This window comes from Cyprinodon variegatus, unplaced genomic scaffold, assembly GCF_000732505.1.
Source record: "Cyprinodon variegatus isolate N-32 unplaced genomic scaffold, C_variegatus-1.0 Scaffold726, whole genome shotgun sequence".
NCBI lineage: Eukaryota > Metazoa > Chordata > Actinopteri > Cyprinodontiformes > Cyprinodontidae > Cyprinodon > Cyprinodon variegatus.
This window is the reverse complement of record NW_015151179.1, coordinates 212959-238015: the sequence shown is the minus strand read 5'-3', so window position 1 is coordinate 238015 and position 25057 is coordinate 212959. Positions and strand designations below refer to the sequence as shown.

At 35.1% G+C, this 25057-nt stretch overlaps 2 protein-coding genes across 2 annotated transcripts; both read right to left on the bottom strand.

Annotated features, from left to right (window-relative positions):
• Positions 1 to 2475: 2475 nt before the first annotated feature.
• On the bottom strand, positions 2476 to 9671 carry LOC107097820 (keratinocyte-associated protein 3-like). The gene is made up of 6 exons (XM_015395124.1): positions 9533 to 9671; positions 7116 to 7300; positions 4234 to 4293; positions 3941 to 4138; positions 3707 to 3841; positions 2476 to 3209 (listed from the first exon to the last, which is right to left on the bottom strand). The coding sequence occupies exons 1-6, from the start codon at positions 9543 to 9545 to the stop codon at positions 3138 to 3140; spliced, it is 663 nt and encodes a 220-aa protein (XP_015250610.1). The 5' UTR covers positions 9546 to 9671; the 3' UTR covers positions 2476 to 3137.
• A 2111-nt stretch (positions 9672 to 11782) lies between these two features.
• On the bottom strand, positions 11783 to 24700 carry LOC107097825 (nuclear receptor-binding protein-like). The gene is made up of 18 exons (XM_015395133.1): positions 24421 to 24700; positions 23880 to 24249; positions 21576 to 21698; positions 20985 to 21086; positions 20794 to 20883; positions 20595 to 20635; positions 20379 to 20473; positions 19779 to 19862; positions 19552 to 19610; positions 19368 to 19466; positions 19110 to 19242; positions 18629 to 18719; positions 18180 to 18230; positions 17732 to 17867; positions 17565 to 17618; positions 17383 to 17446; positions 14119 to 14174; positions 11783 to 13636 (listed from the first exon to the last, which is right to left on the bottom strand). Exons 2-18 carry the CDS (start codon positions 24102 to 24104, stop codon positions 13577 to 13579), a joined length of 1563 nt encoding a protein of 520 aa, XP_015250619.1. The 5' UTR covers positions 24105 to 24249; positions 24421 to 24700; the 3' UTR covers positions 11783 to 13576.
• Between the last annotated feature and the right edge of the window lie 357 nt (positions 24701 to 25057).

Sequence of the window (25057 nt, the reverse complement as noted above, 5' to 3'; positions counted from 1 at the left end):
CGCAATCAGCGCGCGCGCGCATCCAGACCAATAGACTTCGCTGGATGAGTGGATGTGGGCGTGAGCTAGTCTCTGGCGCTTGTGGGAAAAAATAAATCATAACTAATATAATAGTGTACTAAAGAAGTGGTATTTTTGAAAAACGTGATAACTGCTATTTTATGTCCAAAATATTTTTATAAATATAATAGGATGAGGATTTTATTTGTTCATTTATTTATTAATACTTGTCATTTTAATCCGTCATCTGGTTCCACTATTTAAATGTTCTTCATTTACTTAAGGCCCAGAGCTTAATCTCAGTTTAGATACATTGCAGTATGCAAGAAGATAACAATGAGAAGTTGTTGTAAACGAGAATTTAATGGAGTAAATAATAAATGTTTTTATTTTTATAACAATGACTTAAAGTAAATACAAACTTTAAATTATATTAAAATTCAAATATGAGCAGTAGAAAATGAATTTTGATACAGAAATTTTATGGCATAGCTTACAAAATAATATTATCCACGCAGACAGTCATTTATACCTTTGAAAATGAGAGAAAGGGTCAGAGGTCCTTTGTATGTATGCTGTATGCTGTACTGTATCCAAATATATATTCAATAAATTATACATTTTGACAGCAATGCTCATCTTTAGGTACCTTCAGAAAAAATAATCTTTGTAACAAATAGTTAAATTGTATATTTGTATTTTATAAGGCACAGAAACTATAATTAATGAAGGTATACAGAAGATCTTTTGTCCCGGTTTGATGCCTCTTGAAGGACTGAGTATTTTTAAATTATTTTTACTATTTATTTATTTTATTTGTATCTAATTTTGTGTGTTTTTTATCCTATATTATATTTTTTATATTTTATATAATCTTTGCTATAGGGGATGTGAATTTCCCTCATAAGGGATTAATAAAGTATCTATCTATCTATCTATCTATCTATCTATCTATCTATCTATCTATCTATCTATCTATCTATCTATCTATCTATCTATCTATCATCAGTTTCTGTGTAAATTAATCTTTGTCTAATGTGAACTAAGTAACTAAAATAACTTTTGAATATTCAAATGTTTTAAATCTGATTGCATTAATGGGAAGTTGAGTGGAAGGAAAACATATGATAAAAAGATGTTGAAGCAAAAACCATTGTGAATAAAAGCCAATTTAAGAGGTTTGCCTCAGAAGGTATCGACTGCAGCTGTAGGGGCAGCTTTGCTCACACATTTCTGCAACTTGTATTCCTTGTGCTCGGTCATTCCTAAACCAACAAGGTAATCAAACTTATCTAGCACAAGGTGATACAAGATTAGAATGTTGCTTAATCTGGGTGTGAAGTTACCAGTCAGTGATGATCTGGGGAATCATGTTTTCTTCTGCTGTCGGTCTCTGTTCATCAAGTCCAAAACGAGTAGCGCCATCTACCAGGAAAGTTTGGAGAACGTCTGGCTTCATTTTGCTGATGACTTCTATGAAGAGGCTTTCATTTTTCAAAAGGACTTTGCACCTCATTACACTGCCAAAATGGGCAGTACTAAGATTAATAAACATCATTCTACTTGATTGGGCAACTGCAGTCCTGACTGTAGCCTCAACCTCACAGGTAATTGTTTGGTTATGTGGGGAAGATATAACAACAGACCCAAAACTGCAGAGAAGCTAGCGGCCATCTAAAATCATCCTTGTCTTGCTTAATGCCTGATTCATGCTATGCTGCACTACTTCAAGCTAAAGGAGAGCTGCAAAGTATTGACCTCCAATAACGAACACTAATGTACATAAAACTGCAGGCTGACATTTCTTTTGTCATATTTTAAAGACTGGTAATTCATTTCTCTACTTTAAGAACCAAAACTTTGTTTTTTCACTGTTTAAAGCCATGATTAAGCTTAGAAATAAACCTTTGAAATATATCAGAATGTGAAATGTTTTTATGTGACATATTTTGTGTATATAATTACTGAAATACATAACATTTTTTATATTAATTAGTATGAAGCTATATTTACAAAGGGCATGATTAAACAAATATTAACTTACATTACGTGTAATAAATGCTTAGAATAGATAGAAGCAAAGAGTATGTGACTAATATTAAGTTAATATGTCACTTATTTTATTCATCTCTTTGAAGTTTCCCCCGAGATTAGGCTATTACTAAAGTGCTGCAACTTGATGAGTTGTTGTGACTCTATTAGTGAAAACTTGTCAATATTTGTCTCCCAGAGCTTCAGGATTAGGACTGTGTGCCATGATTTCCTTCCACAGCATTTAACACGGCCCTAGCTTAACTGTTTCATGGCCGACTTGATCCTGATCCTCTCTGTCAGAAAACTGTGGGGGGTCCCGGTCCATCGCAGCTCAGGCTGCTGACCCACATACTGATTTAACCGGTTAATATGACCCCACTTAACAATGACCAACATTACTCCTCAAAATAGATGCACTCAGTCCACACAGTTTTGGTGAGTTTAACCTTTTTTTTATGTAGGCAGTTCAGAGTACATTCCTCTAACAGCATATTTGACGATTTCTCTTCAGTTTTGATTAAAAAAAGAACAACAAAATTGAAAAATAATGGAAAATTTGTATGAAATTGTATGGAAAATAAAACATTAAAAGAGTTAAGAATGTTTCACATACTCCTTACATTTTATTTTAACAATGCAGTTAAAGTAAGTTATATCACAAAAAACTAATAATCGGTTTTATAAAGAAATTTGAACAATATCTTAATTATCAAAGAAATTGCCCTGAAATGTTATATGTCCTATTTATCTTATAATTTTATGGCAATAGCATACAAAGCATTTTTTCCAGTATCAAAACTAAAATCAAGGCTGAATTTTGTAAAAAAAAAAAAGAAAGAAAAAAAGACAATGAAATGGCGTGTTCTGATATTCACATATTATGGAGTGGTTAAGAATCTGAACATTTTTACATTTTATAAACACTAATCTCTACATGGTTAAACTATGCTGAGCACAGCTTTGGCAATAAAAAAAACAAAAACACCATTTTAGGACACTCAAGAGTCACACTCTTATATAAGCACATATTAATCCTTATATCAGTCGGCACTTTAGGGTCATTGGTTTGAAATGGAAAGACTGGAACAAACATATGAGGTGCTTCATGCCTCAGCATCGAAATGTTTACCCATCAAACGGCGGGTTGGTGGAGAGCGCTCAGCCTCTTCCTCCAACTAGGATAAAAAAGAAAACAGGATAGGCCTCATTAATCGTTAGGTTGTAGTCAATAGTAGTGAGCGATGGGTTCAATTTAACAACAATATATATATATATATATATATATATATATATATATATATACACACACACACACACATATATATATATACTAGATTTACTCTAATACATATACATCTATGTACATCAACCCACCTATAATTATTTTCAAAATATAAAATAAAAAAAAATCATTACTTTAACAAATCAAAAACTTTTTAGATTGTTAAAAAAGAAAAAAAAAAGGTAAAAATGCCAGAGTAATTTGCTGAGTACTCAAACTCTTAATTTGGAAAGCCCCAGGGTGATTTGACAGGGAATATCCAATGAATGAGTAAGTTCTGCATTTAAATTAAGTAAAGCCAGAACCAGTAAACTGCTGTGAGTCAGAGAGAGACATTCAGACAGCCCCAGCCCTGAAGCACATCTGTTTGCCCTACACAGAGAAACCCACCTGCTCTTTGATGTAGCTGTTCCCACAGGGTGCCAGGCCTCTCAGAGCCAGTCCAACCACAAAGCACCACACTGACACTCCGGCCTCAACTGCAGACAGCACAGCACAGGGGATCCACAACGCAAGAGTAGTGTCCTTACAGGCAGGAGGAAGTGGAAATGAAGTACAGTATGATTAATGATTACCTATTTAACATAACAAACAAGAAACAATAAAAGTTTCCCTATCACTCACATAGATTCGTGTCGTATCAAATGGGCACTGTGCACTGACAGGCGAACGAGCGTTAATGGGCACCATTGTGTCATTGCATCCAAGCATCAGACCACTCCCATTTTGGGCGATGGTGATGCTAATGGCCAAGAGGAGACCAACACTGCACGCAGCCGAAAGCAGAGCGTTCAGGAATGAGGACACCAGAAGCCCTATTTGCTGAGGACAGAGAGGGACCATCATAAACCGTTTTTGCAGGAAGAAAATACACAATCTGATGTGTTTCAGTATCTGAAACCCAATTAAACTCTTACCAGCTTAAATCCATGAAGGTTCCTTGAAACCACAATGGCAGTAATCCCAGAGGCAATGCTCTGTGAGATCAAAATGAGAAGATTAGCATTTAAACTATGCACAATGTAGACTTTATTAGCTTATGCGGGATAGCTGGGAATCCTAGCCGCAGGTTGTACAACTGGATTTTTAATTAACATCATTGGCTAGAAAAGCAGACTGATGAGAGCACAGAAAACCACGAACAAAGCCATTAACAGAACCTAAATCTAATCCATACATTTTGTTATCCTTATATGTTTTCTCTGCCTTTTTTATGACCCACTTAGCCATTTGGACATAATTTCAACGAGAAACAGAGTTCCCACCATCCTATTTCTGACAATTATCAGTTTGTCTGTTAAATGAATGTAATGAGCCCTGCCCTCCAGGGACGACCGATTGGTTTGTGGAACCAGCTCCTTCATGACAGGCAAGTTCCGTCTTGATCACAGAGGAAAACACACTGCAGTATTACTGCACAGAGAGCATGTAGTGGGAGCCAACTATTAATATGTTGCGTGTGATATTGTTTTCCCAATGCAGAAGAAAAACAAAAATCACAGAACACAAAATGTTTCCTGTCTGTTTGAATTGTAAAATGGAATAAGAGGGGGAAGCAATGTGAGAACAATGCTTGTGCAAAATCTCATGAAAACCACAAGACAGACTGAGACAATCAGACTTTGGCATAATAACCTGATAGCATTAGCCATCCATATTACAAGTAGTGTGCTTTTTAACAGGGCAGTATCTGCTTCATACGTCTCTGTATTATGAACCATATGTAACTAAAAATATTGTTCTTGGACACTGCAGTGGACTGAGAAAAGAGAGGGAGTATGTACAAAGGGAAAGTAATTAAAAGTATTGACTGGTAGCTCTGTTTGGTTACACTGAAATGGAAATATTGTCGGCCACTTGGGTGCAGCTGAGCTGAGAGGTTGGTAAAAACCTCATCATGAACACCAACCAAAAGACCACATGGTGAGGGACACGGCTGTGGACAGGTTTAAAGCAAAGATATGTCAACACCCCCGAATTTTAAAGCAGTCACAGAGTTTGTTCTATCTAAAAAATCGCAACAGTGTATTAAATTCTTGGAAAAAAATTAAAGTATCCCCCTCTGGAATGTAGGAAACAAAGCAAACACGGATAAAATGTAACAAGTAAAAACTAAAGTGCTTGCCCTACCAGTAAAATGTGATGTGTGGTGGAAAACTAACACCCAGAACATGTCATGCAGCATCATGCTGTGAGCACTGGGCACTGTGTTCCTCAGGAACAAAATAAGAAATAAAAGATCTTGAAATTTTCATTAAGTGAGCATCTCTTGATGAAATGATTTTTGCAGCTTTAATAAAAGCAAATAAAGAGGTTATCCATGAAGGACTGATGGTAATTTCCCTCCATTAACAGTTCTGTCCTCCGTCCTGCCATAGTCATTTCTGTCACACGTGGCAGCTGTGTTGTTATTTATGTTCTCATATTTAGGATCTATCAGTCTGAATGTGAACCTAATGAAAAACTAAAGTCTGCTTTTGGTCTGGTGTGAATTCAGACTTGCAGATGTAATGGAACCAAAGGTTGTTTCTCTGCAAAAGTTTCAGTCAGTGGAGCTGAATACACTGTTCACTTTTCTGTTTTTTTTAATCAATAAAAACCATTAACAACCCTGTCCAGTTCTTTTTTTGTAAGCTATTGTATATCATACTGCTTATTTGGAAAGACAAAAACAAAAACAAAAAAACTTAAGAGTTGCCCATCGCTGTATTACCCATCACTGACTTTTACACCCTATTTTTAAAAAGGAGCCCTACTGCCGGTCATTCATCCCTGCTGGCATCAGACTTTACAATGTGACACTATAATGCCAATAACTTGTGCAATGCATAATGTGCAATTACAATTTAATACCCCGTGCAATAACCTGTTTCTTTATATTTTATAGCCAGTGCAATGGTTATATAAATAAATACCTATCTATATAAATATACATGCAAACACCCTGTGTAATAACCCTGTATAAAAATACAGTACTGCTTTAAAAAAAGAAAGACTTCAGTGAAAAGGAAGAACTGTTAGAGTATTACATAGAAAACATTTTATACTTTTAAGGGGTATTTTTACTATCTTATAATTTTTACTTAAATAGAAATATTATGCATTATTACTACTTGAGTAACTCACTGCATTATCAATACCAATTTGTGTGATTCACTCTATAAAAATGGAAGTTGTTTGAAATACAAATCCTTTATCATGTTACTGGAACTTACCATATTATATCCTATTCATAAGTTTTATTATAAAAAATATTTATCAAAATATATTTTAAAAAGTGCATCTTCAACCAGAAATTATTATAATGCCTATGTTTATTTTTCATTTCATTGTTTTCAACTCAAGCATTCAAATAGAATGTTATTTTTCTAATTTTACATAACTTTTAGAATATTAAATCCGATGTTATGATCCTGACGAGTAAGTAGTTCTATTGCTTAGTACTTGACGAGCCTTTTTTACCTAATAATTTTTCATTCTTGCTTGACTTAATTTCTTGGATAGAAACTTTTAACAGAGTAAATATGTGATGAAGTAATGTTACTCTTGAGTACAGTTTTTGGGAACTTTACTTACCTCTGGGTGTTTGCACACAACATGTGATATTAGATTTGAGTGGGAACAAAGATTAAGCTTTTTTTAATAAAGTAATTTTAATATATCATTATATTACAATAATGCCTTGGATTGCGTAACACTATATCAAGACAAAGAGTTCAAATAACACATATTAAATGCTTTTAATTGGTTCCGTTTCACCATCCAAACTGCAAACTAATGGTCTGAAGAGGTAACTCACCAGCAGGCCAGACGTGACAGAAATGATGTTGGCTACCGTGTAGTTGGTACTAATTTGCTGACTGGGTTTGGAAATGTGACGCAGGACGCTGCCATGGACGATAGCTCCCAGGATAAAGTTGATATGGCCGACCAGGATGAGAATCAGCCCCTTTTTCATCAGCCTCCCGGGCCCCTTCTCCTTATCTGGAGGACAGAAAAAACAAAAATAGCTGTTAAGTTTTAGTGCTAATAAGCAAGGCTGTAATTACATGCAGGTTTAGTTTGAATAACAAAAAGTTTATTTTGTTATTATTACTGTTGCAGCTATAATAAATGCAAGTCTTAGGACTTAAGCAGACATTTTAGATTGAATGTTTAAAAAATAACACTGAGGTGAATTTGAGTTGCCATCAATAACAATGCATGGCTCAAATCCACTTAACCAAAATATTCACACATAATTGAAAGTTAATACTGCATCAGAAGTAGGATCCAGTGGGGTATTCTATGGATTAGGACTCAATATAGCTACCGGTAGATGTAAAAAAGCCCTTTTCACCTCATATAAGCCCTTGGAAAGAAGCAGTTTTATATTAATGCATAGATTTGCAATGTGAATAAACATAATAAAACAAAGAGTAATTTTCTAATAATTGCCAGTTACAAAAACAAAATGCATATTAAGTAGGGCTGAAACAATGAATTGGATTAATCGAATTTTTAAATAATTGTCAACTAATTTACTTAATCGTTAACTGGAGTATAGAGACTCTAAAACATGCCTTCAGCTGACAGAGAAAACGTTTTAGTTTCCCCTAGTTTAATTTTGTAAAACATCTTCTTTAAGGAACCTTTGACTATCCAATTACTAATCAATTAATAAAAAATAAAATAAAAAAATCAACAGATTAAACGATTTGCAAAATATTCTTTAGTTGCAGCCCTAATATTAAGGATTTTTTGCTCATTTGTGTTTAAACAGTTAAGCCCCAAACTATATATTTAAAAATTAAAGAAAACACTAATTTATAGAAGGACAGTTTTTTTATTAAATAGCATATTAAAAACTAATCCATTTCAATAATATCAGATTTGTTTTACAGTTAGGTCTGCAACTAATTATTATTTTGCAAATAGATTAATCTGTTGATTATTCTTTCTAATTAATCGATTAATAATCAGATTGCAAAAGGTTCCGTAAAGAAGAGTTTTTACGAAATTAAACTAAAACAATTCCACTTGAGGAGTTTTGGATAGAGCATATTGACAGACGAATAGGTTTCTTATCTTAAATGCAAAATGTTTATATCTTTTTCTTACAATTTTGGTTTAATTGTTGCTCAAGGGTTGGTTGATCTGTCACCTAAACGCATATTTTAGAGTCTCTAAACTCCAGTTAACGATCAATGGATTTTAACAATAATCGATAAATGACATTTATTCCGATTCATTGTTTAGCCCTATTCACAATATAATCAATCAAAGCCTTTATGTAATAACAGACCAGTTTTTGCATGTTTCTACTGCTATATTTCTCTATTTGACTCTTTCAAGTTGGAAAGTTCCTTGCCATCCCCCTAATCTGCAGCTCCCATTAGACTCAATGCAGAATTCTGAATGGGACCTAATTACTTCTGGACCAGGGGTCTGCAGCATTTTCATTACAAAGAGCTTTTTTTGCATTCAGTCCAGCTAAAACCTTGTTTAGAGCTGCAGCTGTTAAATGACCTTTTTGATTATTTGATTATTACTAAGACAGGAGATTTATAATAATGTTTGAAGAAACATAAATTAATTTAAATCTTAGGTTTAAAAATAAAGAAAAAAACTAAACTTGAACAAAAGAAATCCCAATTTTTTTAACCTAATGAAACAAAAGGATAAAAAATAAGTTAATTGTCATTCTTCTTGAAAATTCAATACATTAATGACATTAAAAAATCTTCATTTTTAAAATCCTGTTTCTTATATAAAACTATTATTCCAGTCTTTATCATTTTTAGCCAAAGTTATGAAGAACTTTGGCTATTGGAGCTGCAGGATTGGAGAAAATAAAATCCTTTACATTTAAATCTACCAGGGGTCATTTCTGTTTCCACTCTATAGCTACTGAATTACAGAAACAATGTAAATCGCATAATTGTAATAGTTTATTAAAACTTCACGTTTAACATGAATATATTCCTTTACCTGTTTTATTACCATTATTTGACAGGTTTATAATCAGCACATAAAGGGTCTGCATTATCTGCAACTTGTATTGTATGTAGGATTCATTTTGTTTAAACAACAAATGATGCAGACATTTAATAAACTGGCTCAGATCCTGTAGGCCACTGCACGTAAAACTCAGAGGACCTGCAGCCATTGACCGGCCTTTGAAAACACGTTGCTTTTATTAATTACATACATTAAAACATGGAAACACGCACTCACCGAAGGTGCACATCCTCTGCTGGCTGGCTGGAAACGTTTTTTTTCCCTTTATGGTGTTGTTTTACCCTTTTCCACAGTAACTTTTCAAAAACAAAAGCTTCTTTAGTCGCTCCGTCCCGTGCGGACGTCCGTCTGTCCACTTCCTGGATGACGCGCTAGGATTTACCTGTGAATTACCTGTGACGTACATTATTGCGTACTGCACGCACTTTACGTTACAAGAATTTAGGAAATCATTTAATGATAGGAAAATGCAACTCTTGGTTAACTTCATAATTATAATTGCATAATTCCACATACATAAAACCAAATTTTCCAAAGGTCGACCCTTCTACCCTGTGTTTGAAAATGATTAAAAAATTACTTCAATTGTATCCAAAGAATCAACAATAAAAAATGTATACACACGGTTAAGGTAATTCAGTAAATATTTGGAGAAATGTTATATATCTTGCCTTTTTTTTTTTAATCTCTTCCGTTATCTATTTAAGTTAAAGTATGTTATATCTAAATTCTAATTGTACTCCATCATTGAATACTTATTTTGGAGATACTGTTCTATATCTTGCGATATTTTTTTTCATTTTTTTTTATTTTGCACTTTTTCATTAAGTTTTTGGATTGAATTTTTTTTTTTTTTAGAAAAGACAAAAAACACCCTATTAATAATAATACCTGGCTGAAATACTGATGGGTTTGCCCACCGATGTACATAATAAGAATAAAATAATTATTTAATATTTAATTATCAGCCGTCCTTTTATTTTTTTGTTCTTTATCAATAATGCCTTGTACTTTCATTTTTGAAATCTGCCTCTACTATGCCTTCCACATTGCCTTACTTGTTGGTACTTACTTTGTCTAAAAAATAATAATAATAATAACAATAATTAAATTATTGAAATTTATTAAATATAAAAAACCTTTTCAGATCGCCCCGCCCCCCATATATTTTAGCTAATTATGGCTTAATTCAATTTCTTACTAAATTTGGATACATTGATTGATGTGGGAGTGACTTTTTTAAACTGAAACATCCACTGGGTAGAAACTAAAAAGTAATCGCTATAGAAGCTGACTGTACACAGACAAATTAAAGGAAGGCTTAGTTAAAGAGGGGAAAAAAAACAGAGAAAGTTGTTTAAGGAACTGAGATCACTGCAGCTTTTAGATGGCTCTAAGGTCATTTTAATGACTGAGGCAGATTTGCAAGAAATAGATCATAGCTGGAGTCAATTCTTAAGGAGCCATCATACACAGATGGATCGAGGATAAGGGCTGTAATTTCTGCATATTTTTGTATTAAGCCACTCCTGAACCCGAGACATCAATAGCTTCTCACATGGGCTACATGGCGGTTGCCGAGTGGCACACTACCTCTTTTTGGATACAAGAAATATAACATTTTATTAGGGGATCAAGGTCCCCTAGAGGAATGTAACTTTTTTTTTTTTTTAACAGAGGAACATGCATTTTGACTTATGTTATAGAAAATCTAGAAACTTGCTTTATTCTGTTTCCCTGTATGACTTGATAAAAGTCATTTCCTTCCCTCAGCTGTATATGCCTTCATTTTTCATGCACTCCACTTGGTTTTGGCCTCAGGGAGATTTCAGATTTACAAGGTAGTAAAGGACACAGAGATGAAACTCCGCCATGTTCAAGGTTCAGTTTTCAGTCAGGTTTTGGGAAAGGAAAAGGCCCATCTATATGAAAGACCACAGTAACCGTGCCATAATTAAAAATAACTGCATAAATATGTAAATGACTCGTTAAATCAATCACTCAGCCAGAAAGTAGCTCAATACTAAAGTGGGCCATTAAATGTGCCAAGAAAAAAAAAATGAGTTGGTTTGATATATTTTCTTCTGCTTTAAGGTAAATGTGTGTGTGTGTATATATATATATATCTCTGGTGCCTACCTCCAGCTGTCTATGGCAAGAGGCAGGGTCCACCCTGGACAGGTTGCCAGTCCATCGCAGGGCAACACAGAGACAAACAACGATTCACGCACACACTCACACCTAAGGAGAATTTAGAGAAGCCAATTAACCTAACAGAATATACAAACACTAATAAAATATATATATCCCAACAATGGATGTGACTGACAATGACTGTATCCAAGGTATTGGCATTTTGCAACATGTAGATTAGCGTAACATGGTTTATGCAAGAACGTGTAGTATTATTGTTAGATTTTTCTGTCTAGGAAGACTAAATAAGGTTAACGAGGGAAGAACATTGATCTCATCTTTATTAATGAAGTTTTTTTCTACAATTATGACAGAATATAAGCATCAAAAAGGCACACGTTTACTGACATCTGTGTCATATACAATCCTTTAAAATACCTACATATAAGCAAAAGCTCACATCATGGAGTAACAGACTAAAGCTGCAAAAAATGTTTGATTATCTAATAACCAGTTTAATCACCGCTAATGAATGGGGTGAAAAAGAATTACAGTTAAGACAGGTAGCAGACAGTCAATATAGACTGAATTCTGAACCACTTCTGTGCTCTGAGGTGGCCCATTTACATTCTCCTGGTTGACTCGGGCAACTTTTGGGAAAATACAATCTTAGAAGTTCACAATGATAGAAGATAATAATAAAAAAAGACATTGACAAGTAATGCACCAAGACTGACAACATAAAGCATAGAGCAGACAGTACGTGGAATAAATGTGAAACAGGACCTAGTGGAGCTCGACCTTTATTTATCGGCTTGATAAATAAAACTCTTAATTAAAGAGTTCATGAAAATGTTAAGAGGAGGATATAAAAGGGATCAAATTATGGAACAAAGTTCAACAAAAATACCAGTAATTCTTTGTAGTCTTGCTATATGCTTAGTTTTTAGACATTTTTGACCTTTAAGAAAAAGAAACCCTGATTTACTCAAAAAGGCCAGTATAAATGTCAGTCTACCTATGACCTATAGTACGTCAGCTTTTAGTTGTACCTAATTAAAAACTAAAGTATTTTGTTGGCTCAGACCCACAACAGGGCAGCTGTATGTAAAAGGAAAATATGGAAACACCAATTGAAATAAAGTACCTGTTTTTCTTATAAAACACAGCAATGGAGCAAAGACCTTTCTGTAACAAATTATTACACCATGGTTCACTACACAATTTTTCAGCTGAGAAAGGGAAAACTAACTGGTCCACTTAGACAGCAGCAACTGTAAACAGAAGTAACAAAAATATATATATGAATAATAAAAAAAGAACCTTGAAGCATTTAGACAGGCTGAAAAAAACATAAATATAAAAACAAACAGAAATTTAAAGACACCAAATTCACAGTACCTCAAAGCAAGTTATGCATTTTTTAAAAAGTAAATACCATAATGCACCAACTTCTCTCATTTCATAAAGGCTTTTTATATTATGAATATTTTCTGATAAAGTCACCTACAGAAGCTGCATGTCTGCCATCCGGATAACCAAAGTGTCCACATGGATAACTTAAAAGGAAATTGCTTTATCAGAAAAAAAAAGCACAGAATGATCCAAAAGAAAGGCATAAACACTGAGAAAAAAACACAATGAGAACCGAATAAAATGAAATGGAAACGAGCAGCATGGCTCATTCTTTTGTGCATGGAAAGGGAATACTAGTCTCTAGGGAAACTACAGTTTTGCTGATTGTCAGTGAGTCCAGGTGCTGCCATTAAAACAAAGGGACAACACCAGCAGGTTGGAGTAGGAGACCATCAGATCTCCAAGGTGCTTTAGACAAACTCCTGGAAACAAACAAACAAACAAGGCAGCTCCTCATGTAAACAAAGCACACTTGAAGAAAGCAATGGTTTAAAGGTTTTCCAGGCTGGGGATAAACTCGCCGAGCAATTATTACTTAGCCTGTAGCAAAACAGAAAAGTTCACAGCTGCTGGTTTCTTTGGGGTCATCTGGGGTTACGCTGGATGTTTTGTGCTTTTAAAAGTTTTATTTTTATTTTTTTATGATAATCAATGCCGTGCATCCACGAGGAGCAAGTAACAAGGCTGAAAATGTTCTCCTGGTGATATGTGCTACTGAAGAGCTTGGCTAAATGTCTCTTCAAGCAGTGAGGAGATTTTTATTTGGTCCACCTGTGGAGAGGAAAGGCTTAATTAAACAGAGACAAAGAAGCTACAGGAAACAAGCTACAGTCTCCTTAAAAGACATAAAATATGTGTAGAATTGAATCTAGTAAAACTACTTCAGTATTTCGCCATCACAATAATTTGTTACTGCAGTATGCAATGATTTTCTTCTGTACAATGAGGTTGGTTCGGATTACACTACAGCAGGCATCCCCAAGAGTAGGTCCTCGAGAGCCGCTGTCCTGCAGGTTTTAGAGGTTTCCCTGCTCCAGTACAGCTGATTGACATTGATAGTTGGTCAACAGGCTTTTGCTGAACTGCAATCATCAGAATCAGCTGTGCTAAAACAGAGAATCCTCTAAAACCTGCAGGACAGCGGCCCTCGAGGACCTACTCTTGGGGATGCCTGCACTGCAGCAAAGGAACAGCAGATCTAACTGCAGAGTCCCACAACCAAAACAAGCCTGAGTTAAGCTAAAAACACCCACCTCACAGATCAGGCCCAGCTGCACCAACTCTTCAGCCAAATCTTGAACACTTTCATCTGAAACAATTAGTGACAATCATGTAAGCAAAGTTTAATGTGATGATCTACAGTAGCTACTGCCTCATAATGTGGTCTCAGTCTCCAAAAACATTTTAAACTAATAATTACACTTTAAAGATTAATCAAAACAACTTTAATGAGGTTTTATCTACTGAGGACAAACTGCAACGTTCCAACATATCAATATTTTGACACATAGCACTCATATACAGTAAGTTTCCAGAGTATTTATACCTCTGGTAGATTTTAAATTATTTTCATTATACCAGGAAATCTGGTTCTGTTTATAAAATGTTGATATTAATTCATTTTTAAGCCTAGAAATCATTGCACTGTTTTAATGAGTCACAGGTTTTAAATAAACTATATTATGCCTATCAGCTACAATAGTTTCCCTGACAAAATGATAAAGAAAACTTAGAGGAACAAAACTTATAGCTAAAATAAAAATGATGTCTTTAAATAAAACCATACACAAAACTGTTCCAGATGGGCAAATATTATATCAATACTATAATAGTGCAAAATTCGTAAACATTTCTGATGCAAATTCTTTAATGACCTTTAATTTAGGGTTTTTATTTTCTATATTTCACAATAGATGACTCAAGTAAGCTCCGTTTTATGCCCAATTTGCATTAAGTCAAAGGAGAATCGTGGCCTAACCAAGATATTAATATCAAACCTTCATATTTATGAAGCAGCAACATGCATTTTAACACTAACAATATAATATGTCGCAGTTATTCAGAGCACATTGATATGGATTCTTTCATTACAATGTCAAGGGTGCCCTTATGTGCATTAAAAAACTAATAAAGATAAATAAATAAAAGAATAAGTATGTATCTCTAATTTTTAAAGGTTTAAATGCAATGATTAATCCTGAACTGCAAATGCATGGAAGTAAAAGTAAAAGAGCTATTAAACTAAACCAGGGGGTGAAACTGGATTGGATCAGTTATCTGGTGACCAAGCAGTGACACTTTGGACTTTTGGCAGACAAGGGAGGCTTTCAGCATGTGCAGGACTGCAAGACATATACAATTACAACATGTATGTCAGTGGAACTAGGGAGTGAGAGTGCAGGGACAGACGTGTGAATTGAGAAGCAGGAGCGACAACGGCAAATGACTGGACGTAGCGAGCATTAATGAGAGACAGTCGTGAAGGCCTAGTGAGAGATGAGCAGAGGAGGTGACAGCTGTCAGCTGGAGCCCGTCACATTCTCCACACGTCTGCAACATTTTACATGCCGACCATACCTCTGAGTGCATGACAGGCACCAGATTTTACGGCCAACACTTTCTGTCCAGTTGGATGACATTATGTTGTGGCATTCATCGTAATTATTTACACACAAGATGTGAACTTCAGGGGCAGAGCGTTAAAAAAAAAGAAATCTGAATCTAGAAATACATGGTTTATCCCAACACTTAGTTTACTGGTGTAAAAGATAAAGAAAAAAAAAAAAAGAGAAGAAAACCTGGAGCTTTTTATGCCAATCACCTATACCTGGAGTTCTCCTTCACATTGTTCATGAAGGAAATATAAAAATAGAGAAGCTTAATATTGTATTGCCTTTCATTTATTTTTCTTCCTTTTCAATCTTGGGTTGTCACTCTTATAACTGATGTTGGAAAGTCCTTAGCCTATCTATAGTCATTTCAAGAATCTGCTGACTTGACCTTTGTGAAGCTGACCTTTTCTGCAACAGCAGTATCTATATTCCGACATGATTATTTAAAGAATGAGTGGTGTATTAACACATGACCTAAGGTTAAATAGCTTGTTGGCAGCAGACATTTTAATCACCACTTTAATTCTCCAGCAGAAATCTTGCTTGTTTACTTGAGGACAGTTATTATTTCTACAGTTGTTATACTGCTTTAACATTCAAGATCTTATCCCACTGCAACCGCAAAAAAGCACCGATTTACTGGGATTTCATTGTGACGGACCATCACGATGTAAACTATAATTATTATATAACTGAAGAAAATGATCATTTTTACAGGAAAAGCACCAAAACCTTTGAGTCAATACCTTGTAGAAACAATCTTTTGATATAGTGATAGCCCTGAGTGATTTTAGAGTATAATTAAAGCACCTTTGCGTATAGAGACTGCAACATTTTCCCCAGTCTACAGAAAATGACACCTTAAAGTCAATCAGAATTTTCACAAGTACGACACTGAGACATCAACCGTGTCACGTGTTTTGCAGCCTAAAAAAAGGTTTTTTTTCCAAATCATTAGCACAGAAAACTGTTGTGCTTTTATCATCAGTCATGTCCTCTGAAGCTGCGGTTTTTCCACAGCTTGATGCAGCCACCACCCTGTTTTAGTGGGGGTCATTTATTTGGAGCACATATGTTTTGCAAGTAGGCCAACAAGTGACATTTTGACCAGAGCATCTTCTTCCACATGGAGGCCCTGTGCCCAACAGGGTTTGTAGAAAAATAATACTTAAACTTTATTGATCTCTCATTGGAGAAGTTTACCTCTGCATTTAACCGATCCCCTTGGGGAGCAGTGGGCTGCCATTGTGTGGCACTTGAAGAACAATCTGGGCTTAAGGGTTTTGCTCAGCAACCCAGAGTGGAGGCAGTGGGATTCGAACCGGGTACCTGCAACCTTCTCAGAGCATAAGCTATTAACATGATTTCTTATATCTCCTATGGTTTTCATTTTACTTTTTGTTAAATAATAAATTATTTTTCCTTTTCATTCTAATTATACACTATTTTCTGGCTGTCAATTCCTTTAAAAGTCATGATAAAATATATATGTATGGAGTTCTAATGTGCCAAAACATAAAATACTTTGATTGATTTGGATTAATTTTTTAAGCCAGCAGTTTTGAAGTTCAAACCATTGTGGGAACCACAAAAATAAAAGCATCAAACATTGTGTCTGATTTTAAAGGTCATACTGATTGTTAAGTCTTTAAAAACACGAGCAACAATTTAAAGACATAACTCAAATATTTGGTTAATATTTGTCAACTATATCAGTGTTCCTACTTTAAGCATAGCTAAATATTGTGCAGCTAAATTTTTTAGATTTTACTCTGTCATTTCTTTTTTTACATCCCATTCTTGTGCTTTTTGTGCTCAGAACATTGATCTAAAACAGAAAATCTAAAACAGCTGGAAGGCAATATAGATGTATTAGCAGGTGATACACAATGAGTGTGATCTTACGAGGTAACATGTCACAGCTTAGATGTCTGTTTAGTTTATCTTCCAGTTTCAGCAGTAATGTGAGCTAAGAGGAGAGAAGCAGAAAACAGATAAACATTTTGACTTAATGACAGAAAACCAGGTTTTAAGTTAAGAAATGTGTTCCACAAAAAGTACAGCTTTTCTCTGAAACACACACTTACATGATACTTTGCTCCCTCCTCAACAGATTCCAAGTTACACTGCATCTGAATAACCTGCAGAAGAAAACAAGTAACTGAAAAGAGGTAAAAACATAAAGCTTGTCAAACCTGTTGATTTACAAGGACTGCATCATGGCATCTAGGATGCAGTAATAAACTGAACTCACCCGTCGTGTCTCAAGTTCTGCCGGTTCAGGTGTGGGAGTTTTGACCAAAGGAATGACAACAGGAGATGTGACTGCTTTGAGTCGAGTCTGCTGGGGACTGGGTACCCCGAAGGCTGTCATGGGATAAATGCCGTTCCTGAGATTTGGGGAGCACATGATAGAAAGAGGTCATTTATTAGAGAAAATAGATTAAATTCATAAAACAGAGGTCCCAAATAAAGACTAGGATTAAACCTTTGGAGGCCGATAATAAAATAAATATAATTTCATCACTAGAAAAACCAATGCTAACACCAAGTGTGTAGGATGGCTCAATGCTGCTTCCATGTGGTCAGACAGCAAAGGTCATATAATCACCTTAAAAAGGAACTTACCCATAATAACCTTTTACTGTAGCTAAACGTTTGAAATCCACTGATTTCTGTTATATACATTTTTTGCTTCTCACCTCACGTCCTCCAGGAATTTATCAAGCTCTAAGGCAGGAAACTGAGACAACCTAAACAAAAAAATAAATAAATAAATAAATACAATTTAAAGGAAATGTTTAGGGCCTTCTATCATATTTAAAACACAATGTAATACCCTTTTTTCCTTAGACCAAATGTAATGACAGAACTAGGATGCCCAACAGGTTGCACAATCTTTTTAATTCTGGTAACACTGAACCAACTTGTTGTCACTGCTTTTAAAAACTTATTTTACTGAACATATTTAATGAAAAATACTAAAATAACCATCAGAAAACATTTGTTAAGAATCAACCCTCTACAAGTACAGCCAACCCAACCGGAAGTTGTTCATCACTGCAACTGAACAGGTAAGAGTCTAAACTTTGCTCTCTGTAAAAGGATGCAGAGCCTCATCTGAGCCCGAATGGCAGTTTTTGAACCTTACTTGAGCTGAACATCCTCTTTAGTCACAGCAATAACCAGATTGGGATCCAGCTTCTTGGTAATCTCCTCCAGGGCATTCTCAGGAATCATGTCTGGACAAAAAAAAAAAGAGAAATTTGCAACATTTGTTACGATAGAAAGTCCAGTAGCAGTCTGAATGCAGTAGATGTCTCTTTGTATTAGCAGACAATAATCCTGCAACACCTGGTCAAATGTAAAAAAGCCTTAATTTTTTAAAAAGGAGATGGCAGCAGAGATTTCTATGAAATCCACAATGGAGTGATTTAATCAAAAACTTTCATAAATTAAGCATCAATGAGTAAAGCTGTTGAGAAGACCCAGTTTAAGAGAAAGTCCCCTAGTTTTCCACCAAGATCCTGTTAAAGTCAAACCTAAAATCCTCATCATGTTTCTTCTCTAGTTTAATAAAAGCATAGATAGTTTTCTGTGTATGTTTATACGTGTGTGTATTTAGGACTCACGTTGGTAGCCGACGATGCAGTGTGCGGCCAACAGCTTTAATAAAGGCACTTCAAAGAGAGCTTGGTTAAACAGCAGCTCCCGGGCTGTAGGCCTTATACTGGGATCACACGAAAGGCACTTTTGGATTAACTCCTAAAAAAATAAATAGATAATGCACTGAATAACAAACACCGCTTGTGAAAACTGAATTTTACAAACGGATCCCAAAACTGTTGACGTATAGATAATTTAATGAACATTAAAACTCTGCATCTTACCCTCTGGAGCGGGTCTTCCAGTAACTGTATAGCATTGTCGATGGCTTCCTGAGAAATGTAGGAGGAGTCTCCATTTCTTTGAATTTCCAAAAGCGCCATCTGCAGCACAGCAGCATATGATTAGATTGCAGGGAAAAATAGCTCAGGCAAATATATATATGATGCATTATATTAGCTCTCTCACCTCTAATGCACACATGCCAAATGAGTAGATGTCTACAGCCGTGGTCACGTCGTTATCAGCTACAGTAGCAGAAACAATCAAAAGCAACCTCATCACGGTTCAGCTCTCAGAACAGACTTTGAAAATTATTTCTACCCATCATTATCTTTTAGACTCCTTTTAAAAACTTCAACATGTCTCACGATGTAAAAAGAAAAACAGAGAATTCTTAATTTGGTGGCTTTTACCTCCATATTCAGGGGCAAGAAAGTGCAAGTTCTTCTGCTCTTCGTGGAACGTCTTCACGTGGTTGTTAATGGTGTCTGGAGCAACTGCAAAAATGAAAAGGTTCCTTATTTTTTAACTTCAGCATGAAAGGGTTAGAGAAATGCATGAGATTTAGAAAGAGAGTTTGAAAAAATAATTATTGAACTTGTTAATATTTTATCTCCCTAAAGCCAAACACACACAGATTTGACCTCAGTAATTCACTCATAGAAAAAACTAAACAGATCATAATGTAGTTAAAGCTTAATATAATTGTTTGATTATCAAATACAGCAGGAGGAGAAAATACAGAAGATATTGTTTAACAGACAGGAATGTCTAAAAGAAAAATATCATTGTAGTGGTGCATTAACAACCATATCTCTCATAAAATAAAAACAAAAAGGGAAAATATGACCTTTTTTGAATCCCTACATCCAGTTACAGAAATGTAGTGACTAGCTAATAAAAGTGAACTGAACGTTTGAGTTCCTTTATTTATAATTCAGTATAATTTAACTCCAACAAAGCTTAAGCTCCGTTATCAAAGCCATTGGGATGAAACTGCTGTAATGTTATACCTGATCCAATCTTAATGAGCCCGTTGTGCTGAATGAAGACTGTGTCACAGGTAAGGTTCCCATGAATAATCGGTGGATCACACGAGTGGAGATAACTGTAAAACATGGCGAGAATAAATAAATAAATTCAACGTTGAACAGAAAGCTCTCACTGGCATCCTTTAAACCATTAAGAAGGAAATAAATGTATGTAAACTTAAGTTAAAGGAACCTGACCTGAGCGCAGACAGGATCTGCGTGCACCATCTCTTCCACGCCTGAAGGATCAAGAAGCGTTTTATCAGAGGGCAACGTAGCTGTGTTTAGCATTAGCTAAATAAGCTAAACTGCGCACATGGCATACACATACAAGAAAGCAATAAAGTACAGAATTATTTTTTGAACAGACAAAAAAAATAACAGATGTTCACCATACCTTTTCATTCATACTTTTGTGATTCTTCTTTGTTTTCTTAAGAAACTGCTTCAAGCTTCCAGATGACATATATTCAGTGATAAAAATCACCTGGCAGAGATAAGACATGGGCAGATGTTATCTACATGTAAACATTTGAGTACTATTTAACTGAATAAAAGGGAAGGAGTCTAAAATAAGGAAAGACTCACCCTTGCTCTGTTGTCCTTAGTATCAGCCCAATACTTGTGAAACTTGACAATATTGGCATGTTCCAAATGAATAAGGTTATCAAATACAGCCTTGACTTTCTCCTGATCCATATTTCAAAAAAGCAAAAACAGCATAAAGATGATTACAGATCAAAGCAATACAATTAAAATTAAATCAAAATGTAACTTAATTAGGACCTCAGCTATTGATAATATTAGTAATAAATTAATCCATAGATTTTATAAATAAATTGACATCATCAAACAAATGTTTTGATCTAAAAAAAACAATACTATTCTCTCAGCATATATGTTTTTAGAATTTTTGTACACAAGTTATCCATTCCGTTACAAAATTAGTCGACTATTAACTATTTCAACAATCGATTAATCATAATTAATTGTTCAATCCCTTCATTAAATGAATATAATGTGAAGAGTGGTCATTGCCCTCCTGAAGATATGAAGAATATGTACCTCAAAAATCAATCAGGATAGAAGTAATTTTTTTTCTTCATTAAAATCTTCAATGCTCAATCAAATAGACCTAATTTAACTTATTTTCTTCCCACCTGAAGCACTGGGTCTCACCTCTAGAGGTTTGAAGTTTTTCCTTTCTGAAATCATGACTTCATTCCAGACTACTTCCACTCCCTCCTCTGTGTCCATCGCTAAATATGCAGCGTCTATCCCGGGGACGTTACGCTGATTGACCTGTGATTAAGGAGACCAGAAAATACCTGTTAGATAAAGGATCTCTAATGCAGCACAGCTGAGAATCTATAGAGGTTCACAAGAGTGACACATTAAAGGTATAATACAGGATGTTCTTTTCCCTGTTGGATCATCAAAATAAGTCATCCTCCTATTTGTCAATCATTCTGATGATACATTTACATACGGCCGTCCTACGTGCTCACCCCCAATTTTCATTAAGGTGGCGAGTCTGAAGGTGGAAAAATTGCAAATCTTCTTTTGGAAAGTAAGCTTGAATGAGTGATGCAAAAAAAAAAAAAAAAAAAAAAAAAAAAAAAAAAGCGTGAAAAAGGGAATTGGGCTTGTGCACGCTCTCACACATGTTTAATAGGTGTTCCCACTTGGGAGCAGGTACAGGGTTCTGCATTGCTGACCATTGCTGACCATTTGCATTTTTTTTTTACGTGAAGAGGCCGGGTCTTTTCAAAAATGTCAGAAAATCCTCTAATTTAAGCATTGATAAACTCCTTTGGTAAACTTGTACATATCTGTCAGTTTGTTACATATATTGGAGACTCAAATCATTTCAATTTATTTATATATCATTAATCAGTTATTAAACATTTATACACAAGTGCAATACAATGGAATTGGAGCTTACATCACAGCTATAAGGAAGTAAAAGAAGTACAGGTAAAAAATATCCAATATCAAAAACGGATTTAAGACTGGACTGTTAAGTGGAATAAGACAAGTACAAACTCTACTGACTCTAACCAGTGACTGCAAACAAAAAAAAAAAAAGTAATATATTTTCTGCACACAGGTGAGCCCACCATAAATTGGTTCAAAGGTGTTTTGCTGACCATAATATGTCTTAATGTGGAAGTCTGTATTGAATAAAGAAGACTAAGCTATTTTCAGTATGACTAAAGTATCCAAAATTAAGTCAGTGGAAAACAAGATGCTTAAAGACACATCAGCCGATAACAGGAACCTCAAAGTAATACAGCAAAGTTATTTTCAATCCAAAATTGCTTGGTCAACATTATTAAAAGCACTATTCAGAATAAGTGTTGAGGAGATAGAAATTAGCAGAAGAATTTAAAAACACACACTCATCACTGTTTTTTTTAATGATGCAGCCAATATTCTGAAAAAATAAAAAATAAAAAATCAGCATTTTCTCTCACTGACATCACAGATTTCAGTCCATCTCTGTTATGAGAATGCTGGATCGGATCATGGTGGTACGCCTTTGACATATCAATCAAAATAAGGGCTGACATTTTCAACAAGGAATAATCCCGCAGGCTAATATTTACATTTAGTGACACTCACACTGATAGTCATTAACCCTTTATAGTGCGAGTTACCATTTCTGATCACTTGAATACCCCTTACAAATGGAGTCCCCTCTGTCTCTCAGTGAGATCTAGAAGCACAAGATCTATATCCAGCCATTCAGCAAAGATAATGCTACATAGCTGTGCATCTTATTTTAACATTTGACCAATTAGATGAACACTTGAATGATATATTACCTACCGCAAATTAAGTTGAAAAAAGGGAAAAAGTTAAAAAGGGAAAAAGTTAATTAAAAGGTTAAAAAGTCAAGAAAAAAGCTAATTAAAAAGTAAAAGAAAAGGTAAAATACTAAATGGAAAAGTTAAAAAGTAAAGCTAAAAAGTTAATAAGCCTAGTTAGCAATTATATTTAGGTTTATAAACAAAAAACTATAAGTGCCACTATCAGCATTAATGCCTCTAAGGTTATGTTGTACCCAAAAACATTTCTGTTTTTCATGAATTTCTTATAGAAGCACTTATTTTTGCCATCAAAATGTTACAAAGGTAATAAGGTCTTGTTCTGGATTCCAATAACTTGAAATGTGGATTTTCAAAGGATTTCACCGAGTGTCCTATAGAGTTAATATAGGAAGGTAAATAATCTAAACTCCTATTGTAAAAACTTAATGATCAAACTGAGAAAAATAGAAGCTCGTTTCCATTTGAAATGAATCAATTAAAAGGGAGTAAATTTCTACAATATAGCATCACTTTTTCAGTCTATCTCAGCATTGCTAAATGAGTGAGAAGGAAATGTGGATAAAAATAAATAGCAATGTTTGTGTAAACATAAATGGTAATGTTTGTGTAATGTTGAAGTGCTGAGTGAGTGGGAAGGACAGTTGATCACCTCTTCTCGACGTTTCTGCCAGCGGCCACATGGACTCTCCTCCAGGATCTCACACTCATCTTCGCTCTCATCCTCATCCTCGGTCGCTGATGCGGCAGCAGGCTTCGCTGACCCAGCTGCAGGTGTCCCGCCTTGTGCCTGCGTTGTACCCGGGGACTGATTTCCTGCTGTGAACTCTGCCTTCGCATCAGTACCGGGATCAGCTTTCTCCTCTGCCTCTGACATGACAGCAAACCTTATTCTGACCTGGTTTCTATAGATTCCTGATTCTGACCGGAAATAAAGAGATGGAGATCCCCTGCTTTCTAACTGAGTTGATTAAGGATATAATGTCATTTAAATCTTCGATGAAACGCCCAGAGAGGAAAAGCTGTTAACAAGAACACAAAGCAGAGTAGTTTGAACGTAAACATGCTCCATCCAGGTGATTAAGATGTAAGAATTAAATCACTTTAAAATGATGTACTAAAGTTATCGAGTTCTTTTCCTTTATATTACTCATTTTGATTCATTAAAAGAGCTATGAAAATGTTTAGCTTACCTTTATGACACAGTTAGCTAAAAGTTCAGCCACCCACTACTTTGCTAACTTTCCCCTGGCTAATAAGCTAGTGAAAGCCACATCATTTACTTGGTTTCGCCTATAAACCGCTTAAAAGTAACATATTAAAAATATTACAGCGGGGGAAAAAACAAAAAACAAAACATCTACAAATACATTATAGTTACATGTTGACAAAAAACGTAAAAAAGAGGTATAGAACAGAAATGCTAGTTCGCCTTAAAAAAATGTAGCATCTCAAGTCCCTTTCTGTGATCCGGGGTGGGCGGGGCGGGGCGTGAGGCGCGCCAGGCTGCGCAGAGAAAACGCAGCCTGCTGCTGAGCTTCCAGTACATCACGTTCCAAGTGCAGAACAAGCCGAAGCCTTGTTTATCCGCTGCTCCCTGTGCGATGGAAACATCTGAACAATATTGCTTCTTATGTGCAACGTGTATCCAGAGTCTAAAATAGCAGATACCAAACTTGTTTGCTCATTTTAAAGTCTATTTAAACCAGTTCATCTATTTGTTTACTAGCTCGGGGCTAAGGGTAATAATTTTAACAGGGTTAGTACAGGACGGATGGAAAAAATCATGTTATACTAACATTTAGTAAATTATCAGTCAAAAATAAACAG